At 44.8% G+C, this 26,209-nt stretch overlaps 1 protein-coding gene across 1 annotated transcript; it reads right to left on the bottom strand.

Annotated features, from left to right (window-relative positions):
* Window positions 1-3,108: 3,108 nt before the first annotated feature.
* On the bottom strand, window positions 3,109-20,142 carry LPXN (leupaxin). The gene is made up of 9 exons (XM_031942677.1): window positions 20,048-20,142; window positions 16,676-16,818; window positions 15,103-15,149; window positions 14,014-14,137; window positions 11,073-11,237; window positions 7,848-8,024; window positions 7,666-7,747; window positions 4,497-4,645; window positions 3,109-4,092 (listed from the first exon to the last, which is right to left on the bottom strand). Exons 1-9 carry the CDS (start codon window positions 20,058-20,060, stop codon window positions 3,823-3,825), a joined length of 1,170 nt encoding a protein of 389 aa, XP_031798537.1. The 5' UTR covers window positions 20,061-20,142; the 3' UTR covers window positions 3,109-3,822.
* Window positions 20,143-26,209: the final 6,067 nt, after the last annotated feature.

Raw genomic sequence — 26,209 nt, 5'->3', positions numbered from 1 at the left:
TTCCTGACCCAAAGGCTAGCACTCTGTCCATGATATCATGCTGCCTATACATTAGTAAAGATTAGTTTTGTTCAATCATTTCAGTCATGTTTGACTCTTCATGGCCCCATTTGGGGACTTCTTGGTAAAGATACCGAAGTGCTTTGCCATTACCTTCTCTAGCCTATTTTACAGATGAGGAGACTAAAGTCTCTTGTCTCCTCTCTCACTAATATCATAAAGTCTATCTCTTTGTATTTATTATTTCATTTGAATCTAATATCAAAATCTACACATAATACGACTACCTTCATTTTATAGATTAGGAAATTGAGGCTAAAACAGGTTACATGACTGCTCAGTCTCACAAAGTATCAGGGACAGGATGTTTTAAACTAACACCTCCAGTGAATTTCTTCTCTACAATCACATTGAGCCAATGCATTGGTTAGTTCATTGTGGTCCTTCCTAGACAAAGAGGGACAAAATGAAATCACTGTGTTGGGATCAATGGACACCATCTGACTGGCTGATCGTAGACCCATACAAGCTCTAAGGCCCTAGCAGTATCAGGCACAAATAGTCTGGGAGAGAGATGTCTAAATCTGCACATCCTATGTTTCTCATGGACTATTGCACACCTGCTCTGCTAATAGAGCACAGTATCTTCTTCTGCACATAGAGCACAGTGCCTCCCACATCTGCCAATCAGCTCTGAAGTTCTTCAAAGAGACCTGTCTCCTTCTAAATCTTCCTCCGATCTCTCCATCAGAGTCTGCTTTGGATGAGTTCTCCATAAAAGTGTTTTAGGCAAATATACATTGAGTTGCACTCTCTGTAGTAAGATCCAAATGCTTGGCAGTTCAGCTCAAGAATGAACTTCAGTAACTGGCACCTTATTCTGCCAGATGATGTTCAGAAACTTCCTAAAGCAATTCAAATGGAGGCGATTAAAGTTTCCTGTCACAGCTTTGCTATACTGACCAGGTTTCACAGCATGCAACAGAGGGAGGAAGCCTAATACCTCTAATACCCAATACCTCTCCTCTCCAACACTTTCCTTAGGAGCTTCTCGAGTACGGAACTAGCAACGTGTGCATCCACTCATCACCTGTGTGAAAATCCCTGGGAAGCGTCCTGCCAGGGAATCTGATTTTTAAGCGGCAGCTGGAGAATTCCAGGGACTATTTCAGTATTTATGTACTACCAAGACCAGGATTTGAATTCATCTTCCTGACACTAAACCCACTGTCTATTTTGTCACCTAAATTAGGATAGATTTTTTTTAACTCCTACATCATACTGTGATTTATATGGAGCTTGTAGATCACCAGAAAGGCCAGGTCTTTTCCAATTTACAATTATTGAGTTCTATCTCCCTCACTCTGTACTTGTACAATTGGGATTTTATACTCAAATGGAGAATTTTTAGATGCTCTAAAAGGGAGTCATCTGGGAGAACTCCTGCATGGAGCCAGGCATTCACACTTTGGCTCTATAGGTGGGGACATATACATAATCCCCCATCCTACAGATATATGAGGATCAATCAACCAAAATCAATGTGACATTAGCAAATGGTCACAGAAAATATCATTGGTCCATCCAAACTGTTGAGCTGCACTATCCCACATCCAGATCTTCTGCAAATTTGATACACAAACTTCTATGGCTTCATCCAAATCAATAGTGAAAATGTTGAGCAATATAGTGCCAAGGGCAGATCCTTGGGACATATTGGAAGGCCCCATCTTCTGAATTCATGTCAGTGCCTTAAAACCTATACTTTGGGTCCGATCATTCAGTCAGTTCCAAAGTGACCTAATTGCATAATAGTAATAGCTAATATTTATATTGTGCTTTAAAGTTTGTGAAACCAAATATTTTTTATCCTATCAAAGGATAGATATCGTCCCCATTTTATGGATGGTCTATAATATAATCTATATCTATCTAAACCAAAAAAGGACATGTGATTTTTTCAAATGATCAGCTAAAATCTAAGCATCCCATGTAGATAAGCATTCCCTAATGTACTAAGTACCCTGTAAAAAAGGAAATGACCCAGCTGACATAACCTGTCCCTAATACACACTGGATTGACTTCTCCCTGCTTCCCTTTCTAAGTGTGTATGTGATTCTTCTAATAATGCATTTAAAACTCATCTAAGAAATGGAGTTAACAGCACCCACTTTGCAGGATTGTGAAGCTCAAATGCGATAAAATATATAGTGTTTCAGAAACAGAAATGTAAATTCGTATTATTCTACTAGGAGATGAGTAGAACCATCGCCTCATAGCTTCCCTACTTCAAACTCTCCCAATGGTAGTGGCAATATGACATGACAGGCCCTATATGTAGCTCAGTGTGAGTCCTAGGAAGCATAGATTTACTTTTGGAAATGGAATAAATTGAAGAGTTGGGATTGATGGACTCAGATGTCAAAGAGAAGGAAAACATTACCTGTAAGTCCACATATACCCCAAAGTCTAATGGCTTAACAATGAGATATTTGGAACTCCTTCTGTGTACACTTACTATATTTATAACTCTATTGATCCCATTTAAATTCCTTTCTTCAGAAGAGGATGCAATAGAACCGTTCTGGGTCAGCTGCTGCTTCTGCACAATGGGAAGTTTTCCCAAATGACTCATGCTTATTGCAAGACATACTAATAGAATCAGATAAGAGGCATAATGATAAAGTGTACTTTGTAGCAGATTTCCAAGTGCCCCTGAACCCCCAAAATTCATTTATTTGAATATGTAGTGAGTTTACTTAGCTGTGTACATTTTAATTATTCCCCATTCCTGTTCTATTTGTAAACTCCTTGAGGGCAGAGACCTTGCTGCTCTTGTCATTACATCCTAAATTAGGTTGGTTTGGTTGACTGACTAAATAGTCAAAGAAAATTTTCAGATTGAGTCGCAATACTTTGTAGATGAGTCATGGGATACAGATGTATCTAAAATACAGCTCCAAAGAGCTCCAATTCCCAAATTATCAAGTATAGCTTTTTTCCTTTATTCTCATCTTTAAAGGGCTTTTCTTTATTATCTACAATATGAAACAGAAGGAATGGAGGGAAAGGGAGTATATTTGGGCCTAAGAAAAAAGAAATAAGGCTCAAAATAGCAAGCTATTTTATTTCTCAGAGGCCAGAATTCAAGAGCATGTAGTTGAGAATTATTTCCCCAAAAGAAAATTTGAATTTTATTTGAATTTTAAGCTTCCATAGTCTTTTTAGCATATGTCAGAATTTCAGCAGCCCCAGAGATTATATAAAATAGAATAAGACAAGTGAGAAAAGGTGGCCTTATGATGAGGTTGCGCCATGTGTGTGTGTGTGTGTGCATGAGACAGAGAGACAGAGGGAGACAGTGAGAGCGAAAGCAAGAGTGTGAGAGCGAGAGTGCAAGCGAGAGACAGAGAGACAGAAAGAAAAAGAGATAGAGAGGAAGAAAAAGAGAGAGACAGAAAAGAATGACAGAGAGAGAAGAAAGAGAGGAGCTATGTGTGTGTGTCTGTGTCAGTGTTTATGTGTATGATGAATACACAAAGCAATAAAACTGAGCTCTAAGTTTCTAGTGAGGAAGGAGCTCAGAGTAACTAGCACTTTTAGGGGTTGGCTACCCTGGTGAAGGATAAGCAAATCTAGAAAAGGCTTAGCCCATGTTGGGAAGGAAAGGCCTTTGTTGAGAAGCATCTCCTCACTGCTCCAGCCTCCCCATCAGGCTGCTGAGGGGTCAGTGGGGGTTTCTTGTGCCCCTTCTCCCCTGGGCCCGGCTGGTATCAGGAGGGCCCAGTTGGTATCAGGAGGGCCCGGGGAGCACCTTGGAGTTAGAGAGGGAAGAGCCTGGTGAAGCACGGCTGACAGTAGGCCTTGTCGTTCTGTTCTCGGAAGATGCCCTTGGACAGCTGGCTCAGGCAGAAGGCGCAGACAAAGTGCTCCGGGTGGAACTTGTGGCCCATGGCGCTGATGCAGCGGCCACTGATGGGCTGCTCGCACCCGTAGCAGATGGTCCCTCGCCGCCGGTGGTAGTGCAGCTCGCAGAAAGGCTGCCCATTCAGCTCGAAGAAGGAGGCTGTAGAGAAAGCCTGGAAACAGTCCTGGAGACAAGGGAACAAATGCAGGTGCTAAGGGGGCACCATGTGTTGCCATCCCCAGAAAGTGGAAGCCCAAGGCCCGAGAGCCCCCAAGCCTATTCTGGGATAGGACTGCTGACCTAAGTACCAAGGCAATAGAGTTGAGGGCAGCATCTTTTGAAGAATACAGTTTCAAAAAGTCAGAATTAAAGGAGGGAACATGCTGACTTTGGGGGACATCAGGACATCAGGAAGCATCGAGTCTTCCCTGAAAGCTCCCTAAAATGGGAATCATTAGGTTTGGACGAGGCTATCACCTAATCTGCTCATTGTACAGAGAAAGTACATGAGAGCCAGACAAGCCCGGCAATTTTGAGACGCTCCCCTTCCTGCCCCCTAACTCTCTGTAAGGCCCCAGGCTGACTGACCCTACACACGAAGCACTCCGGGTGCCAGACGGCATCCATGGCAGTCAGGTAATTTTCCAACACAGGCCGGTTGCAGCCTCCACACTTGGGAGCAAACATGGCCAAGAAATCTTTCCGGCAGTACGGCTTCTTGTCCTTTTCATGGAATCCTGGGGAGACAGAGCCAAGGAGTCACTCACCATGTGAAATATGACTTTAAATCAAAATCAAAACTGACTGTGGCCTGGACACCAAGTTAGCGCATTCAAAAGAAAATCATTTGGCTGGGACGAGAGACCTTTTCCCCTGGCAGTGGAAAAGCACACCTGATACCTGCTGTCTAGATGTGGGAGGCTCTAGGGTTTGCCATGGACAAGGGAACTGCCTGCTCCCCACCCCTACCCTCACAGAGACTTGCCTGGGACTTTCTTGGCTCTTCAAAGGATGATAAATGCCTCTCACATCTCTTGAACTGGATTCCAGGAGAAAACTGAAGCTCAATATGTCCAAACTCCTTCCTCCTAAATGCTCCCCTCCTATGTTCCCTCTTACTGTAGAAGGCAACACCACCCTACCAGTCCCTCAGGCTCACAAACTAAGAGTCATCTTGGATTCCTTACTGTCTCTCACCTCCCAAATCCATCTATTTCCTGTTCATTCCACCTTTGCAACCTCTCCCAAATACTCCTTTCTTTTGACATCACCGACCCCTGGTGCAAACCCCGCCATGACCCGTCCTATTTTAAAGCCCGCTGCCAGGTTTGCTTGCCTGTCTCTCCCCTCTCTAACACCCCGATTCAGTCCCTAAAATGATTTTCCTAGATTGTAGATATGATCATGTCACCCTGCCCCACAGGGATGCAATAACCTCCAGTGCCCTCGTATTGTCTCCGGGAAGCAATTTAGAACTATGCCCAAAGGCCTGCAACCCAAAGAGATCATAAAAAAGGGAAAGGGACCCACATGTGTGGAAATGTTTGTGGCAGCCCTCTGTGTAGTGGCGAGGGGCTGGAGACTGCGTGCAAGCCCATCAGTTGGAGAATGGCTGAGTAAGTTATGGTACACAAATGTTATGGAATATTATTGTTCTGTAAGAAACGACCAGTAGGATGATTTCAGAGAGGCCCGGAGAGACTTACATAAACTTATTTGTTAGCATGTAGTCTCTCTTATCACACTATAGGCTCCTTGAGAGGATTGTCTCTTGCTTCTTTTTTGGATCCCTGGCACTTGGTAAAGTACCTGATACACAGCAGACCCTCAATAAGTATTAGTTGATTGACTGATTGACTGAACTAGAAAATTGATAAGAGCAAAACTATAGCCACAAATATAAACATGGCAAATATGGGTAAGACTGCGGCCTCGTATCGCACCTTAAGTTTCCCTAAGAGCTTCAGGCACAAAGGCCCTCTGTGGGAGGCAGTGCTCACCTCAGAGACCCATTTTACAAATGAGGAAACTAAGGCCCCAAGATGATAAGCAACAGGCCTAAGATCACAAAGCTGGCCAGTGGCCAGAGTAGATTTTGAACCCAGTGCCCTTCTTATGGATGCACACTACACTGAGTAAAAACTTTGGGCTCAAAGTTTCCCAACTGGTATTCTCCCTTGTCCTGAATCTGAAAGGACTATCAGAAATAAACGTAGCAGATCCCTTTATATTCCTCTGACTTCTCTGCTGATGCTACTAGAAGTCACATCAGCTGCACTCCAAGTTCTTAATGTATAAATAAGAGACTTGAAGAGATTTCCTTTCTCACACCCCCTCTCCCACTGAGAAGGAAAGTCTGCCAGAGGGAGTTTTCTATTTTTGGGTTTGGCAAGTCCACAAATGTGGCTAGAGTGACCAAGGGCCACAGGACAAACTGCAGGATTGGGCAGAGAGCCTCTCTTCTTCCTCCCGGAGTCCCTGAACTGTCCCACTGTGCTCTTCTTTGATGTATTTCCCACTCCCCAACTGATAGGGCGTAGCTGAAAAGCAGCCCGTAAATTAGCACTTGCTTTCTTCTAGTCACCTACTAACGCTGCGAGTTCTTAGATTAAGAAAGGTTTGCCGGAGGAAAGAATAACTGTCATCAGACGCTCTCTTTCGGCATTTACTGCGGGTATAAGAGAGATTCAATTCTCCCCTCACCCCATCCTGCCGAAGACTGCTGTAAATTCGCGCATCAGCCAGTCCTGGGAGCGAAGGCAATTTAATTCGCTCAGGTTTGCTATCGAAGCCAGAAAGGCCCGCTTATCATCCCGCCAGGCTTGCCACCAATAAGACGGAACCGAGCTGGTAAACGGCGGTGACGATGAATGAAGCCACCTTCAATGCGGCCTCTGAACTTGCCAGCTGACCCCGAGGCCCTCCCGGAAGGGGCTGCTAGAAAGCCGGGCCCAGGCGTCGCAAAAAGGAGGCCGAGAAGTAACAAGCGCCGGTGCACATCGGCAGTCTCAGGCGAGGGAGGATCGCCGCGGCGCCCCTCCGCTTAAGAACCGCAACTGAGAAAGTTTCAGCGCCGGCCTCTCTCTGGGGCCAATTACTTCTGGAGCCGACAACAAACGCTGACAATTAAAAGTTCCGCGGCGGGGGAGGGGGGCCGATGCCGGGCCACGAGGGAAATCAGCGAGCACCTGCAGGGCCGGGGAGGAAGCAAGAGAAAGGAAGGCGGGACTCCCGTGGGCCTGGGGGAAGCGCCTGCCTCAGGGAGGGGAGAGGAAGCTCTGCCTCGGAGGAGGCAAACAAGTGCCGGCCAGAGGGGCTTCTCGCGAGGTCAGGCCGCGGGCTGCTTCCGCGCCAAGCGGGCCAGAGGCAGAGAGCTCCTTCCGGCAGGGGGCGTGATGTTCCCAGCGAGGGGGCGGAGGTGCCCCTGACTCACGGGCAGGCCGAAGCCTCCATTCATAAATGGGGCTTCATTGGTTCTGAAGGGATAGACGCCTCCAGACAGGAAGGAAAGTGGCTCTCTCCGATCCACGGAGGCCCGGGCTGGGCAAGGAGCGACAGGACAGGGCAAGTGGCCCGCAGGAAGCCGGGGCTGGCACCGGGCACCCAGGCCGGCATCGGCCAAGGCGACACCTTGCGGCCTCCTCCGAATCTCCGCCCCGCGTGTGCAGCGGCCTCCCCCGAATCTCCGCCCCGCGTGTGCAGCGGCCTCCCCCGAATCTCCGCCCCGCGTGTGCAGCGGCCTCCCGGAGCGGCCTACCTTCCTCGCCGAACACCTCCCCACAGCGGGCGCAGAAGAAGTGCTCCGGGTGCCACGTCTGGTCCATCGCCGTCAGCACCTTCTGCAAAAGGGCCCGGCGCATGGTCACAACGTGGCGGCGCTCCCCCCTCCGTCCCGCCGGGGGGGGGGGGGGGGGAGGGGGGGCGGGGCAGCCTACTCACGTCAAGAATCGGGGCTGCGCAGTAGGCGCAGCGGGGCGAGAAAAGCTCGTGGTAGTCCCGGGAGCAGTAGGCCCGGCCGCCGCGCTCGAAGAAGGGGCTGCCGCAGCCCAGCTCCGTGGCGCAGTGCGCGCAGACAAAGTGCTCCGGGTGCCAGGTCTTCCCCAGGGCCGTGATCACCTGCGGCGGGGAAAGAAGGAAGGATGGCCACTAAGGAAACGGGCTGGAGGCCCGCTCTGTGAGAGACGCCGCAAAGGACTCTGGGCCCCGAGGACAAGGGGATGCGGCCTGGGCCTGAGGAGCGCGCGCTCTCCTGGGAACGCAGGTGAGAAAATGCCCCGTGAGCCAAGGAGGGAGCGGCCGGAAATAATCCCTCCCCTCAGCCCAGTCCTTCCCAATGGTCAAGGTGAGTCATTCAGGGGTCGCCTCGAGGGTCCTACAGGGAAAATGGGGGGGAAATCTGACACGTTTCTCTGATAGAGAACACACATATATATATGTATATATGGATAAAATCTATATATTATACATATATAATATACACACATACAGTTATTTATATTATTTTATAAAAATAAATATATTTATATTTAATATTTACAAAACCATATGAAATTTATAAAAAGAAGAGCCATTTCCCGATTGATAAATGGATAAATGACATTCTGAGGAAGAAATCAAAGCTATCCACAACAGTAATATTAAAAGATGTTCTAAATCATTAATTTAGCTCAAATTAGAGCACGTCTAAGGTACTACCTGACACCCATTAGGTTACTCAGAAAAAGAAAATATCAAATGGTAGGAATAATGTGGGAAAACAAGTAGTTTGATGCTCATATACTATTAGTGGAACTGTGAACTAGTCCAACCATATGGAAAGCAATTTAGAACTATGCCTTCCAAACTAATATACTCCAAAGAGATCAAAGAAAAGGGGAAAGGACCTATTGAAATTAAGACAAAAAATAGTTATAGCAGCTCTTCTTTTGGCGACAGAACAGGAAGTGAGGGAATGGCTGCACAAGTTATGTAGGTATGTGGTAGAATACTATTTTGATGTAAGAAACGGACCGCTTCAGAAAGATCTAAGAAGAGTTATAGGAACCAGAAGAACAATTTATGTAGTCACAGCAATAATGTAAAGATAACCCCCAAGAAGAACCTAATAATTCTGATCAATACAATGACCTACCACGACTTCAAAGGACTCATGTTGAAAAATGCTGTCTGTCTCCATAGAGAGAACTCATGGATACAGGGGGCAGAATGAAACTCATATTTATCTCCTTTTTCCCCCATTTTTTTTTTAGAACTTGACTTGATGCAGTCTGTTTTGCATGACTTCATATTTGTAATGGGTTTGGTATTTTTTGCATTCTCAGTGAGGAGAAGGGGAAGATGAAAAAAGAAAGAGAACTTAGAACTAAAAATAAAACAAAATTGAATTTTTAAAACATTAAAAAAAATAAAGGATCTTGCAATCATTAGTGGTGACTTTCTCATCTAACTTCCTCCAAAGATTGCCATTCCACAGGTAACAAGATGACAAAATAAACACAGGAGAACAAATGCAGAAGAAGAAAAAAGAGAATTATGCATTTTGTGTTAAAGTAGGATGATTTTCATCCCCAAATTTCAATTTATATTATGTAAGGTGATCATTTTAAAATGTATCTAGAAATATTTAAGTAACAAGTCAATAAAATAGAAAAGATAGGCCAGATATAAATTCAAAACCAAGGAACAATCTCAAATTACAAAACACAGGAAGAACCATTCACTTTTCAGGGGAAAAAACAATTATTTAGCAGAATAACAAGTGGGATTGGATCCATATTCTACAATAAATTCTAAGGTGATCAAAAATCTTAATACTTAAATAAATACCACAAGGATTTTAGAAAAGGAATTAAATATTTATCCCAATTGTGAAAACAAGGGAAATTAATATCCACCAAATAAGTGAAGGAAATGGTTGATGACAAAAAAAGATTAATTCAATTGCATAAAAATAAAGGCTTTAAATACAACAGAAAGTAATACAATCAATAAAGAAAGGAACAGATTGGTAAAATGTTTTGTGGTAAAATATCTGACAATTTTGATATTTAAAATCTCTAAAGAATTGACCCAAATTTGCAAAATCAATAACTAACTACCCATTAAAGGGTCATAGCTCCTTGCAAACAGGCTCTGCTTCCTTTTTTTCCCCTTTGTTTTCCATTGCCTAGCATAGGGCTATAGACAGAATATGGACTCAAGAAATACTTGGAGAACCATTTCCTCCAGTATCTTTGGCAAGAAAACCCCAGATGGGATCACAGAGTCAGACAGGACTGAGCAACAATAAATAATTACTGATTGATTAAAAATGAATCTGAAGAAACCCAGTTAAAGTTTGCTAAGAATGAAGGGAAATTGCAAATTAAAAAAACTGAACTTTATTACTTAAAGCAATAGTGATTACTTTGATGTATGTAAGGAGGCACCTAATACTGATGGTATTGAAATCAAAACACTACTTCATCGTTGGTGGAGTTGTAAATTAGCAAAACTTTCCCTTCCCCCATCCCTCCCAATGGTGGAGGAAGTGAAAGAGAAAGATCTTTTTTTCAACGGAAAGAAAACTCAATTTGAATTAGCATACTTTTTCTGGAAAGAAAAAGTTATAAAACAGATCACACATTTTAACCCAAAGATCCCAGTACTTGGGTTAGATGTAAGGATGTTACTAATGGGAAGAAAGGCTATCCACACAGAAATACTTAAGAGTGACTTTAGCTGTAACAGCAAAAACCACAATCAGTCCACAAGTTCAGTGACTGATGAATGTTGAATAACTCATGGTATATGAATACAATATATTATTGTACCACAAGAAATTAGAAAAATAAAGACGGCAGAGAAACATGGAAGCTTTAGATGAAGTGATACAGAAAAAAGAAAACCTTCTCAGAGCAACAATATACAAAAATAAGAACATAATCTGATCATGTATACAGAAGTTCATAAAGAGACAAAGAAGCAAATCAAATATATTTATATGTGTGTGTACATATGTGTGTGTGTGTGTGTATATATATATATATATATATATATATTAATCATAAGAAAGGAGATCAGGATGAGAATAGTCCCAAACATTTACCTTAGAGAAAGATCAGTCCTGGGGGGTACACAGAACAGAGACCCAGACACACACCCCAGTGACTGCGGAGCACCCACCTTTCCAGCGATGGGTTTTTGGCAGGAAGCACAGTGGCCCTTGGGGGTAGTGGCAATGCCAAGGTTCTGCAAGTCCTGCTCCAATCCCCCGAGCATCGTGTCCAACGAATTGTTGGTATCTTTCTTTGGCAGCGGCTCCCTGGGGCCAGCAGGCTTCGCCATGACCTACCAGCAGGGAGAAAAACTTTAAAAGGCTTTTCAGTCATGGAATTTAATGTTCACAAGCTCATCCACATCAACATCCCATTATTACTTATGTGCAAGCGCTGACAGAAAATCTATCACCCAGGAAAAGTATTATTTGGGAGGGGAAAAAAGGTACCTGAATTGGGCTCTCTTAGGCCCAATCTCTCATGGCTCTGTGTTTAGCTGGTACAGCTAAAAGAGCACTGGCTCAAGAGTGGGACGACGTGGGTTCAAATCCCACCTGTGATGGGTACTTCTAAGGTAACTCTATTTTGCTGGTCGGCCCGAGATCTCTTGCAGCTTCGGCTCTCTGAGCCAATGGCCGACTAACTAATTTAGCATCTTTCCTGATAAACCGTGCTGCACACAATCCCCAAAGCTCCCTCACCTTTAGCATCTACCATGACAGTCTCCCCACCCAAGCAGCCAAGTCTGAAGCTACAGTTAAGGAAAACATCTTCCAATGTTTGGAGACCACGGGCTAGTGCTGGGTACAGGGCAGCTTTCACTTCAACAGGAGGGAAGTGCTGTCCAACCATGAAGCCAGAGAGCAGTGGGTCCTTGGGAAGTCCCTGGGGGTTCTTGGAAGTGCGAGGTGAGCACCTGTAACTTCTCTTGCTTAACCAGCCCTAAGATCATATGAGCTAATAGCGATCAATGCCACAGACTGGAAATGGAAGAATGGAGTTCAGACCCTGGTCCTGACGTCTTCTAGGTTGGACAAGTCACTTTGCTTTGCTTGATGGCCTCATTAACTCCCATGGATTTAATTACCATCTCTGAGATGATGAGTCTGCCGTCAACCTTTCTTGCCCCAACTTCTCTTCTGACCTCCGATCTCCCACTACAACTTGCCTTTGAGAAGTCTCAAACTGGATGTCTGGCAGACATCTTCTATTCAGTTATGTCCAAAACCAAATTTATTCTCTGTCCTCTAACCCCTCACCTCCTCTTAGCTTCCCCACCACTGCTAAGGAAGCCCCTCAAGGCAGCAATTATTCTGGACTCCTCCTACTTCTCACTCCCCAAACCCAACATCTGTGGGTCTCACTTTGCAAAATCTCAAAAATAGGACTCTTTTGCTCCTCTGAAACCAATACCCTTGCTGCAGGCCCAGGAAAGGGACTGGCCAAGATAACCCTTTCCACCCTTAGGATTCAACAATCAGATTCTGCCCCAAAGGCCCCGCAATCACCAATATCTCACTTTTATGGCCTTATATTTATTTATCCAATAAACATTTCATGTCTACACCATGAGAAATGACACATTTGCCTGTGATGTAGCTATTTCATGTACCTTCCCAACTGGGTCATAGACTTCTGTCAAAGAAAAAAGCTTTTCTGCTTTTTAGACACAAGTCAGCCAGAAACAATTCTGTTAACAAAATTCCAAGCATTTTTAGCATCTTCTCTCGAAGATTATCTCCCAAATGTTGTCACCCCCATTGGAATGTGAACTTGAGGACAAGGACTGTCTTTCCTTTCTTCTGACAAATAGTAAGTGCTTAATAAATGCCTCTTGCCTGTTACAGTTCAGAAAAAAGAATGTTCAAGCTGATAGTGCCCTCCCTTTATCCCCACGACGCTTGCCCATTTCTCTATCACAAGACAATTTAAAGTTACATTACAAATTAGCAAAAATGAAAAAATGTCAATAATCCCTGCTGGAGGAGTTGTGGGACAATAGGTACTATAATACATTGTTGGTGGAGCTGTGAAATGGTATAACCTTTGTATGAAGCAACTTGGAGAGACACCAAGGGAATAAAATATTCATACCCTTTGAACCAGAAAACTTCTATTATTGGGTTTATACCCAAGGGAATAGCATCACTTTTTGTGATAGCAAAAAATTGTAATAAAGTGACATGCATTGATTGGAGAATGGCAAAACAAACTGGTACATAAATGTCATGGAATTTACTAGACTAAGAAATGATGTGTGTGATGAACATAAACATGGGAAGAAATACACAAATTGATGCACAGGAAGAAAGAAAATAAGAGACACAATGACTAAACCAATGACAACAAAACACACCAAAAAAAAAAAAAAATAGAAAAACTACAAACCAAAACGTTACATGTGAGTGTAATAAAATTGTAACGATCAAGTAGGACTCAAAAAAAGAGATATGAAGGAACACCCCAAACCACCCTTTCATGGAAGTGGGATGTCTTCTGCATTGGGATCCACTATGCATTAAGACATTCTTCTGAGAAGGGGTCTATTGCCCAAAAAGATTCATGCTACCAAAAAAAGTTAAGAATTCCTGCTCTAAACCCTTCAGAATGGAAAGGTCAGTATAGTCTCTAGGAGGGTCATAGGACTAGTACTTTTAGGGGATTGGACATGAGGCCCTTGGGTTTTTGTTCTTATTATTCTCATACATTTTGTGAAAGGGAAAGGAAAAGTCTAAAAAGGATTTTAGACCAAACAAACATTTATTTCTTAATATTTTAAGCTGAATTAAAAGAAAATATTTAGAAGAAAGTTTTTAATTTCTTAATGATCATGGCACACTGTCTTTTTGTAACATATTGATGCCTAGCAAAGTTCCAGGGATACACTCCAAGATCACTATATTTTAATCTGGAACATACAGATGGTGGCACACCAACTCACAAGTCATTCCCTGAAAAGGAATGGAACCCAGGATCTTTAGAGAGGTCCTAAACACAAATCTTAGCTTTATGCTTATGTACTACTCAGTGCTCCTTTTGAAAGCCCATAAACCAAGGACCACACTTACCTTGGACTGCATCTGACACAGGTGAGCCATGAGCTCATCCAGCTGAGCGGCCGCTGAGGTGTTCTGAGGTATGCTCTGAGGCGGGCTCTGAGGCGGCCTCTCGGCCTCTGGCTCCTGAATGTCACTACACAGAAGCAACAGCACAATAAGTATCAATAAAAGTCTCCAATGGCCAAATCACCACAAACTGCAGTTTTAACTGTCAAAACTACTTATTTTTCTTTCTCCCAGGTAAGGGGTAGGGGGTTGTCTGGCTGTACAGATGCAGCAAGGGGAGGAAAATGCAACATTTCTTTCTAGTCTTATTACAATGGAGGAGAAATGAAAAGGCAGAAGACCAGTGGATCGTGGGTGTCCAACAAAGCAGCGATAAAGATAAAGCACAGTGGTAGGGATCAAGTAAGAAATTTAGAATAGTCAGATCTCAGTTTGGATCCCAACTCTGATATTTATCTCCTCCATAACCTTGGGCAAATTATTTAACTTAGTTGCCTCAGCCTTAAAAAGAGGGGGTGAAAATTATGAATAAAAAGAGTAAAAATAGGCTCCTCTGCCATTATGGGGACTCTAGTGCTGATAAAGAAAACCTTCTCAAGGGATCACTGTCCAGGATTTCGTGAGCCTCCTACCAGGGAAGACTTCCATAGCCATACTGATCAAGCACCTTAACAACCTCACAAGCAGAGCAACAAATAGATATGGTTGATCAATAGGTGAGAACTTTAGGCAGTGGGGCTGTGATCCAAGGACATGAAGTTTATATTTCTTGGCCTTCATGTTGTTGGGCAAACCAGTTTCTCTGATAGCTTGCCCAAATGTGCAGAGAAGAAGGGAGTTTTAGCTCCTCATATTCTAGACAGGGCAGGCCACTTGCACTTTTACTCTTGATCACTTCTGAGATTGCCTCTATTTTTGCAGATCTGGAAAAGAACAGGATCACTTACCATTATGGGACTTTGCAACCTAGATCTGCTCAGAGATGAGACATGGTGGAGAGAGTATGATATGTCTATGATCGATCACAAATATCCTTACCAAACATTCATGATACCCAAAATTTAAACAAAAAGATCAATGAAAATGGAATACCTGTAGACATTGATCTCTTCAATCTTTGTCGTATATATCACCTGCGCCTAAAACACAGAGGTGTGATGAAAAAAAGAATAAAAACCTTCATTGTCTTACTATCAGCATCCTGTAATTGTGGTTCTAATTTCATAAGGGAAGCAATTGCTAGCTCTCCCTTTTAATGAGGGTCCTCCATATATCAAAGGATGTCCATTCCAATTATTTCTAGGCAGGACTGGGGTGAGTAAAGAAGGCAAGAAAAGGAAAAAGTCTGCTCATCCCTAACCTGCACCATCTAGAATCACAGGGCAGCTAGACATGGCTTACTTCTCTCCAACAAATTTGCACACGACCATTACAAACCAGAGGCAGGCTTGAATCCAGGCTTCCTGACTTTGGCAAGGCTTCTATATTTACCAAATTATGATGCTTTTCATATATTGTATATGGTATCACACACATAGGTTGCTTTTCCTTTCTGATGCTATATGGCTACTAGAAATTCCTTGTGTAACCTACAATGAGTGCTAGAGTCAGAGAAATGGGGATATATATATATGTATGTATGTATGTATTGTATTGTATATATTAATGCTGGGCGAAAAGAGCAGAACCAGGAATAAAACTTAACACCACCATTGGAAAGGCACTTTTGCACAACTTCAGAACTCTGACCACAGCACTGACCAACCATCATTCCAGAGGACTGATGAGCTAAGCTACCTTGTTCCTGACTGATGAACTTGCGAGAGAGAATAACACATACATTTTTGGACCTGCACAGTTTGGAAATTTGTTTTGCTTTACTATGTGTATTCATTATAATGGCTTTGATGTTTTTATGACATAGAGAGAAAGAAAAAAGTTCTTTATTTCTTTAACCGAAATTAAATGTTTAAAAATTCAGCAGGGGCCAGGGAGGGGGGTGGCTCAATGGCACAGTGCATAGAGTACCAGCTCTGGAGTTAGGAGGACCTGAGTTCAAATCTGGCTTCAGACATGTAACATTTACTAGCTGTATGTTCCTGGGGGCAAATGATACCCCCAATTTGCTTGCCAAAAAAAGTGTGCTTGTGTGTGTGTGTGTGTGTGTGTGTGTGACACACAGTTCTCTTGCTTTCTCCATATATCTATGTGTGTATATATATATACATATATATAGTCTCCATATATATATACATGTGCATATATATATATATGATTTATATATGTCTTTTGAACAGTTTTCATTTCAGGGATGCCGCCAATATTGGAAAGACTCCTACATTCTGAGCATTATTTCAAAGCTTTGTGGTTTCACTTATGTCCCCACAGCCCCTCCTACCTCCCCATCCCAGCTCACTGCTGCTGGGTGACAGCACGTGTTATTGCCAGCCCTCCAGGACTGGGCCCTCCGCTCAGTCCTCTGGCCCATGGCTCATCACCGAGCCCAGGTTCACCATCTAGAGCCTGACTGAAGCTTCTTTGCTAGAACAGCCTTCAAGAACTCAAAGTCAAGGCCACGGTCTAATGAGAACTGATGGAAGACTTGTTAAAGGCCACACACATGAATCCATTCCCAAATGCACAGAAAACTGAAGGAAAAGCTCACCGGCATGGGCCGTGTGTCATCTTGGAGTAGACTGGCCTTGGCTGCCTCTGCCACCTTCCCATCCTTCCTGGGTCCCCGGAGAGGTTCAGGATCCTCATTACTTTCCCCCAGGGAAGATCGCTCCAGTTCTTCTAACAAAGCATCTGAACCCCCAAAGAGTAAGAAACAAAAAGTGTCAAATAACACAAGAAGAACTTCTCACAGGCCCATCTCTCTGGTCTACCCTCTCCTTGGTTGTTTATTGTGTTTCCTATGGAATGCTATATTTATAAAGTGCTTAGCATAGTGCTGAAACATAGTATACTCATTTTAATTCTTAATGTTTATTATGTTTATATATATTTTATTAATGTTTATTCCCTTCCCTTTCCTTTGATTCTTTCTCAATGTAAATATACTACTTCTTCAGAGTAGACACCGGAGATGTTTTGGGCAGACCATGGCTGTCTCCTAATTGCCTACCATCTATGCTTCCAATACTTATATATTCAATGATCTCATTAATGAAATAGAATCTCAGACCTGGGTTCAAATCATTCCCCTTTTGGTTTCCATTTCCTTAACTATAAAGGAAGTCTTTATACAGGAAGCCCCAAAAGTCTTAGTGGACTTTTAAAGCTTTACTAACTAAAGAGGTTTGGGAATTAATTGTCAGAACTATCACTACCGAAGGATAACCGACATTTTACCCCAGGCGGGAAAAACACTCTGGGCCTTTAGCTGTGCAAAAATAACAGAGCTCAGCGCCTAATTAGTCAGAATAATTAAAATGGCAACTTCGCAGAGGGCAGGCTAGCCCAATGGACTCTGCTCTTTCTTCCTCCACGCCCCTCCTAACAGCAGCCCTGCAAGCTGGTGTCCTGGGTCTGTGACTCCTCCACATGGCAGTACCCCCAAGCCCATCACTTCTTGTGCCAGGTACAGCTGGTGGTACCCCCAGGACCACAATGTCTCCCTCTAGTCCTGCTCTAGATAATTGCCAAGATCTCTTCCAGCTGAGACACTCAGTGATTCTGGCAGAATGGCGTTCCATTCAGGAGTCCTTTAGGCCATTGGACTAATAAATAAGCCCTAGCTGGGGAGATGACACACTCATTCAACCCTGCCCATTCTTCCAGTCTCAACACAATCAATGCATGAGTTTCAAGTCTCTGATGGCAAAGGGCTTTGTTCCTCTGGTCTCCATTCTAAATTCAGTGTTCTCAAGCCCAGCTTCTTAAACTCTGGTTCTCAACCCCATAGGTGGTCTCATAACGGAACATGGGGGTTTTGCTATCCGTAAATGTTTGATTTGTATACCCATTTTATGTCCTTATATATCCAGGGTCACGTAAACATTTCTTGGATGAAAAGAGGTTGCAAGCTGAAAAAGTTTAAGAGGCCCTGGTCTAAGTAACAGGAAGATCTAAGTTCTAATAAAGGGAGTTTCCCTGCTCAAGAGTTCCTCTTGCCACTGAAATCACAGCTGGAGTCTCCAGCCCCTAAACTTACTGCTTCCCCAAACATCCTGACTCCCGTCTTTCAATTCTCCAGCTGTGTTTAAATGCCGTATTAGTGGTTCTTGATTTTGAGACAGACTTTTGACAATGAAGACCAGGCTTTTAACCCTGTAAAGCATTTACTAAGGAGAATGTATTAGGGAGCTAGCTGGAGGTGAAAGGAGGTTGGCAAAAACAGAACTTCAAAACCTGCCTCTAGCCCACATTCACTAACCCCAGTTAGCAGGCTTCAGTCACTCTACTTTCCTCTGTCACTTCTCTTAATACATCATGTTCCTCTCCAGATTTCATAATTTCAAAATGACTAATTTCAGTATGAGCAATGGGGAGAAGAGGAGGAGGGGATACGGGTTGAGGGAGAGAAGTGATATACCAAGAACTGAGCTTTAGATCTTAACTCTACCCAGAGCTTCTTGAGATCTCCTCAGGAGCAGCTGCTAACCACAGCGGGAGTTTTTTCTAACACATCTGGGTTCATTAGATCACCTCATATTACGTATACTAAACCACAACTGCCACCCCAAAGTGCTGGTGATCAAAAAGATGATAGAAGGGCAGCGTCTAAATGGCTGCAGCCTTTCACCGGGCATGTGAAGCCCAAGGATGTCATCAGGCTCTCTGCTGGCAAAGGAAGTGGGCAGATCATGAACTGAGATTGAGAGAGATCCGGGAGTCAGCCATGCTGCTCCTCACCACATCCCCCCTCCTCCCCACGAGGATGGCCTCCCCCACGGAAACAAGAGCATCTAGGGAGGACAGAGGAGAAGATGGGTGCAACTTGCCCTTGTGGCAGGAGCTAGAAGAGTAGTCTGCGGTCTTCTGGCCTCATGTCCCAGCGGGGCAAGGGGACAAGGATGCCAAAGACCAGAACTGGGGGACCCGGAGCAGGCCGAGGCCCTTTTACAGACTGGGGTTCAGGGAAGACCAAAGTTACACATGCCAGAGGGAACTCAAGATACCAATTCTTTTTCTCATTTTTTTGGGTGGGTGGGAGTGAGGAGAAAAGCAGATTGTATCTATTCAGGAACTTCCACTGTGGAAAATGTCGCCGTTGATAAAGATAATGCTAGCTTACAGACTTGCAAAAATAAGTGACATCTACAGGAACACAGCTATATTAGAGGCAAGATTCGAATCTAGACCTAAGTCCCAGAAGCTTCTTCTAATCATTACACTATATTGTCTCATTATTTCACCAATATCACCACTACTCTTCCTCTTGTTTTGACACAATCTATACAAGACTGTTTGCTTCAGTTTTCTCCTCAGTATAATAAGCTGCATGAGGAAATGGCAAACTTCTCCAATATCTTTGCTAAGAAAATCCCAAAATGGGTCAAGAGCCAGACATGAATGAAATGACTGAATAACAACAAATATATACATATAAAAATCTATGTGTACATCCATATATGTGTGTGTGTTAAATCTCTTAGGTACATCTTATACTTAAGTTTTCATAATATTATAGAATAATACTATTAAAAATTATATACTTGAGGCATACTTGGAAACATGATAAACAAGATGAGTAGAACATCCACTAAGGCAGGGAAATAGTTAAATGAGCAATTCTCAATCACCTTCCAAGAAACATCCATCCTTTTGATAAATTAAGGAAACTGTTTTAATATCATATAATTCAATAACGTTTGGCAGAATAGCAGTCTAGGTCCTCTGATTAGCCCACCATGACAAAAGGGATGCCCAACAAAATAAGAACAATTCTTCCTGCTCTGGGGGTGAGGAACAGAAGTGAAAATCAGACCTTTTAGTATATGTGCATAAGCTAATTATCTTCAAAGAAGCCCCTCTACAAAAAGAACCCAAATGTTCATTCCCTTTCGCCTCTTTATAGAGAAGCCTTACTCACCCAGATCTTCCATCTTCACAAACCCAAGTGACTCCAACAAGGTGTAGGATTGGAAGACAGCAAAGCAATTGAGTGAGACTGCATGAAGTGCTCTCTAAATTTCTTTTAGTTCCTGTATTTGCTTAGCACTTCCTCTCTTTTGATTTAACTCGGGGAGTTTTTTTTCTTTTTTTGTGAGTCACGTACTTTTCAAAGTATGGTTAGCCATATCTGAAAATAATATGACTGATGAGAATTAATTTGGTCAAATGATCTGGTTAAACAGATTGTTTCTAGAGCCCGACAAGAGGCACTAATGATTAAGATCATAAGGAGAAAACTTGGGCTGGCTTCCATGGAAATGAATGACATTTAGAAGATTCAAGAAGTCATTGTTCATTAAGAAGCTATATTCCAAGTGCTGCAAAACCCCACTGCTGACAATGTTTGCACAAGTTTATAGAGCAAGTATTATTATGGTTTGGGAACCTATACTATTCTATGTCCCCTTGATCTGTAGTTCGTGAGGGCAATACCTCTATGGGACTAAAGTCTCTTATTGGACAATCTCTTATTGCTGAAGTTTTTATGAAAAGGGATAGAACCTGAACCTGAAAGGAAATTGGAGATTCCTAGTTTGCATTACTCTAAATAACCATAGGATGTCAGTGCTGTTCCAAAGAGCTTGAAGGAAATTCAGCAGGAAGGGGAAGCATTTACCAAGTGTCTGCTATGAAGAAATGTTAATCATATTGATGGGAAGGAGAGCAGCCCCATATACAGGGAGGAAAATATAACTTTGATGTTTGCCTAAAGATTTTGGATCTGGTCCACCATTTAAATGAATGATTTATGTGAAACCCATAACTGGATTCTTGATCCTGTGACTTGGTCTTCTTTTGATTCCATCTCTTAAAAGATTCAAGGATTTCTCATTCCGTGATTTCTTTGTTCCGTGAACAAAGACTTTTGTTCTTGTTCATAAAAGTAGCCAAGGGTCAAGATTGGGGAATAGAAGAAGATGTGACAATCTAAGTCTGAGAGATGAGTACATGGAAATTGTTTTGGCATATTGAGGAGCTCAGGCTTGAGATAAACACCTGCAACAGACCATTCTGGCAAGCAACTCCTCAGACAACTTTCCGGATAAGCAGACATGCAAAAACCACAGCAACAGGTGGTTCGGTGTTGGGGTCCCCAGCTAGTGCAGGCCTGACACCAGCTGGTGTCTGTGCACTTACCCACAATTATCATCGCCTCTATGACCTTCGGAAGACAGAAATCTCCGGATACGACAGACCAGTCTGACACCACTAATGCAGATAAAGAAGCTTTATTGCTTGGTTACATCATCTTGTCTCTCCTTCTGCTTCCCCCGCTTCCCTGCTCCTCTCTCCCTCTGCTGTCCTGTTCTTATACCCCTTTCATCTCCTCTGCCAATGTGCCCCAACAACAAGCATGCGTTTAACTTGTGCATCCAGGAGCCCAACTCCTGAGACGATGGGGGTGATCTCCATTTGGTGCATGTTCAATGCCTGTCCTGGCGTGTCTACAGGGTGTGTACCCCGGACCTGTAGCCAATGAAGCAGAACTCACACCCGAGGCCTCAACATCCATTTCCAAGAGTGAGCTGACTGAGATCCAACCAGCCAAAGACCACAAGGGTCAAGTTTGCACAAGACTTGTCTTTGCACAGACTTGTTGCCTATGAAAATGGGGCATTGTGTGCAAGGTACTCGATGAAAACTCTCAAGATTCTTGTTATTCTGTTCCCTGGCATTCTTGTTGCTAGGTTCTCTAGCAGCTGGGCACAGACGAGGGGGGGCTGTGGAGGAGAGATGGACCTTAGGGAGACCGCATGCCACGTGCCTTCTTCCAGGACTCCAGCATATCTATCCCAGGCTTCCAGGCTTGACTCCAGGTGCTTCTTCCCTTCCCTAAGTAACCCCAAAGTTGAGTGATCAGGGTCTACTTCCCAGTTCTCAAGACAGACTACAGTTTTCATTGAAGGAGGGCTGGTCCAACATACAAGAACTCCCATTTCCTCATAACCACCTTTATAATCAGTAATACAGGTACCAGTCCCATTTTATAGATGATAAAAATGAGGCTCAGAGAGATGAACTGACCTGCTTGGGAGTTGTAATATAATGTAAAAATGTAATGATTCGCTTCTCCAGGAGACTTAGATGCACTGGGTTTTGTAAAATCAGTTTAAAACTGAGGAAACAAGCCTGAGGAGAAACTACCAAAGGAAAGGTCACAGATCGGCAGAAGGCAGTAATGTGCAGTAGCGACAACCCAGCATGGAAAGCCAGTTAGGGCTCCCAGCTGTGAGCTCTGCTTGCAGTCAGAGTGGGAACATCAGGATTAAAGAGTTGGAGTTTCAAGTGGTTCTGATTCATTTAATGGAGGAGGAAGCAGATGCCCAGAAAGGCGAGAGCAATTGCTATAAGAGGCTTTGCTGAGTGGGGAGTACCAGGAGCCAGGCTTCTCTCCCTTTCCACCCCAACCCATGTCCTCTGATGCCAAAGTGGGGCTCCTTCCCTAGCACCCCAGGAGACAGCAGTCAATGGGGAAAGTACTGCAGATGGCCTAGTCAGGTCCCTTCATTTACTCAATTTGCTAATCTCTAAAAATTAGGAGTTGGGTCTAACTTCCAAGTCCCCTCTGGTGCCATATTTGGTCCAGACCTAGAGTTTTATTGGCTGAAGGTGATGCGGGAAAGATTCCAATCTTTGATTCCCAACCCCCCTAGCTAATGTAAATTACCCTTTGACTCACAAATCCTGGTCCCTTTGAATTCCAATAGAAGGTCTGGATCTGTCCCAGCCCCACCCGGATCTGAGCCAACTCTGGGGCTACACCCCAATGCCCCTAGAGCTAAGTCTCCAACTTAAAAGGACCACACTGGGAACCCCTCTTTGCAGAGATTCCAAACATGGTCGCCATGTGAGGACCCTCTGTCCACTGGACACTCTGTCCAGTGCCCTCCTTATCTCTACCTTCACCTATCTCCTACTTCTAAACTCAGTAATAAACCTCTTTTATTAATCTAGCTCTCTGGGCCAATAAATGCTTTTATTGGGAATCCGCGCCGCTTCTAGACCTCATATACCGCCGTATCCTTGCGCCGAATCTAAGGGGGTTGCAGGGGAACTCTGTTTGACTCTCTATACCCCAAACCTGCTTCTAGACCTCATATACCGCCGTATCCTTGCGCCGAATCTAAGGGGGTTGCAGGGGAACTGTTTGACTCTCTATACCCCAAACCTGCCACTAGACCTTAACTAAACCCTAATTTCATTTAGGTACCCCAAATGTAGACCTCAACATGTGGTCTACACCTCAACATTAGGTTCCAGACCTCCAAAGGAATTCCTTGATGAGCAAATACAATGAAGACTGCTCCCTTCTCCCCCACAGCAGCCTCTCAAGCCAACTCTGGAGCATTGAAAGGACTAATGTCTTGACAGTGTCCAGGAGTTAGTATCTCTTAAGTAATGTTTGAACTCAGGTTCTGCCAATTTCAGACCTGACTCTATCCACTTCACCTGGCCCTTAGCAGTGTGCTCCTGACCATATCACTTAATTCTAATTGCCTCAAAAAAGAGGGGGGAAGGAATGTGTCTTAATTCTAACAGCCAGCATCTAAGAGGTAGAACTCGAACACTGTTCTTCCAGGGTCTGAGGCCAGCTGTTAGGTTAAGCTGCCTCTCAACTCTAGATCCACAAAGTAGAATAATTACTTTAAGAATAGTAATTAGCATTTATTTGAATAGCACTTGTGTCTTACTGTGTGTTAAAAGAGATCCATAAGGGTTCTCTTGATCCTCACCACTACACAGGGAGACAGGGAGTCAGGCTCCCAGGCAAATAAAAGTTAAGTGACTTGTCCAGGGTTACACAGTAAGCTTGTGAGATGGGATTGTATTTTAGGCCCTCCTGGGCCCAGGACCACAGCTCCATCCATCATATCACTTAGCGGCCTCTGGGAACACTTAAGGATACTTAAAATAAGACCAAGTTCTGACTTTTCGAGGGCTAAACAGGCCCTCACAGGGATTCTCATTCTTGGCTTGACTCTAAATCCAGCATGTGAAAATACAACTCTCAAGTAGCAGACACTTTAGGAGTCACACATATTAACTTATCAATTGACCTTTATTAAATGCCTGCTAACCGAGTCCTCCTAAGAGGCATGGTGCTAAGCACTGGGGATACAATCTTATGGGGGAGCAGAGTTCAAACCAATATATACAAAGTAAGCTCCATACAAGATAGTTAAGAGGGGATTTTCATTGAGATTTAAAGGAATCTGGGGATGTTTGTGAATGAGGAGGGAGAACATTCAGAGAATGGGGCCCAGTCAGAAAGGTAAACTGAGTCTTGGGGAGGAAACCATGGCCATCCCATAATCAGAGGGCTGCAGACAGCGCTGCCGGCTCCTGCTCCTCCTCCCCGAGAGGGAGGCAGGGTAAGGTTTTGAACCCAAGTTTTCCAACTCCAACATTGAGCTAGCACGAGCCCAGGATGTCGTGGGGCCACTTTCCTCAACTCCCCTCCCCTCTGCAGCAACTAGGTGACGAGGCAGACCTAGGAGTCGGGTTAACTCCCGAGATCCTTATTAGCTGGAGGACCTCGTGTAAATCAACCTTTCCCTGACTCAATTTCCTCGTTTGTAAAATGTGGCCCGTGGAGTCATGAAGATTCCCCTCCTTCGGGTTTCAAGTTCAGCTTCGGACGCTGAGCAGTCAATTTAACTGCCTCGATTTCCTCCTCCGTAAAATGCGCGGGAGAAGGAAGTGGAACTTCCTCCGCTATTTGCCCAGAAAAGCCTGATGGGTCTCCAAGGGCGGGCCGCCCCCCCTCTCCCCCCTCCCCCCCGGTGCTGGTGGGGTGACCCCTAAATAAGCTCGGAAAAGTGCTTGTCGAACTTCTCTGGATGGAGACCTTCCAGGCAAGGCGCGAGGAGGCCCTTCGGAGAAGGTTGCCCGGAGTCCGGGTTCCAGTCCCAGCTGTGTCACTGACTAGCAGCGGGAACGAGGGGGGGGGAGGGGGGGGAAGTAGGTTTTTAACCCTTTCTGGCTAAACGTAGCGTTTCGGCCACGTCAAAGCGCAAGGTTTCATCCGTAACTAACAATAACTACAGTACCCGTAAGTCGCATCCCCAGTCGCTTATTGGGCCGAGAGGACCCATCCCCAGGGCGAGCAGCCAGAAGGGGAACATCCTAGAACCCCGGCGAAAGACGCCTCATTTCCCGACAAACCTGTCCCGTCCCAGAACACCTACGCCGGGAGCGGGGAGGATGAAGTGGGAAGAGGATGGGAAAGAGAGGAAGAAAGCCTTTTTGAAGCAAAACTATTTCCCATAGTGTCAAGCTTCACAAACTCTATCCCAGAATCCTCCGTGCTAGTCCCTCCCTTCCTGTACTGCCTCCGGCTAGGCCCACTACGCGGAACTACCAGTCCCAGACTTCTTCGGCGTTGGGGCTTAGCGCATGCGCCAGAGAAGAGGCGGGCTCGAGACCTTTGCAGCCCCGCCCCCCGCGAAGCCGCCGCCATTTTGATACGGACTTTCATCTTCCAGCCGACGAACCTTTTTTTTTTCTTAAAGGAGAAGCAACAGCTCAAAAATTGACCCTCATCTCTTCGCCAGACCTGGCAGAAGCTGAGGGCAGAGAGATCCAGAGAACTGGAAGAGGGGACCGAGGCCCGAGGCCCGGACCGAAGGCCTACCAGGACAGCTTCCGTGGCCTGTGAAAGAAGTGAGGGGAAGGAGGGGTTGAAAGGGCCCCGGTAGCGCGAGCAGCCCCCAGCGCTTCGAGACGGGTGCGCGCGCAAACTCCCTCGGGGGGCTGGAGGAAGGAGTGCGTGGGGCGGGGTCTCTGGACGAGGGGAGGGAGGAAAAAAGTCACATTGGGACTGTCGCGAGACGCGGCCGTTTAACGGTGAGAGCGGGTGCGCGGGGGGAAGGAAACCTCGCGCGCTCCTCTGAAGCTGCCTCTTGATTGGCCAAAGAGAGGAGTGCGGGGTGAGGGTCGGGGGGGGCGCGTGGGGGCTCCTCGCGGGGGCGGATCCCGGGGAGCAGCCGAGCCTCGCTGATTGGCCGGCGGTAAGCGGGCGCGCGCGCGCCGCTGGCGGCGGCCCGGCCGTGAGTGGTGGTGCTGGCCCAGGGGGCGG

This window comes from Sarcophilus harrisii, chromosome 6 (assembly GCF_902635505.1).
Source record: "Sarcophilus harrisii chromosome 6, mSarHar1.11, whole genome shotgun sequence".
NCBI lineage: Eukaryota > Metazoa > Chordata > Mammalia > Dasyuromorphia > Dasyuridae > Sarcophilus > Sarcophilus harrisii.
The sequence above is the reverse complement of the archived record's forward strand: the minus strand, read 5'-3'. Positions and strand labels throughout refer to the sequence as shown.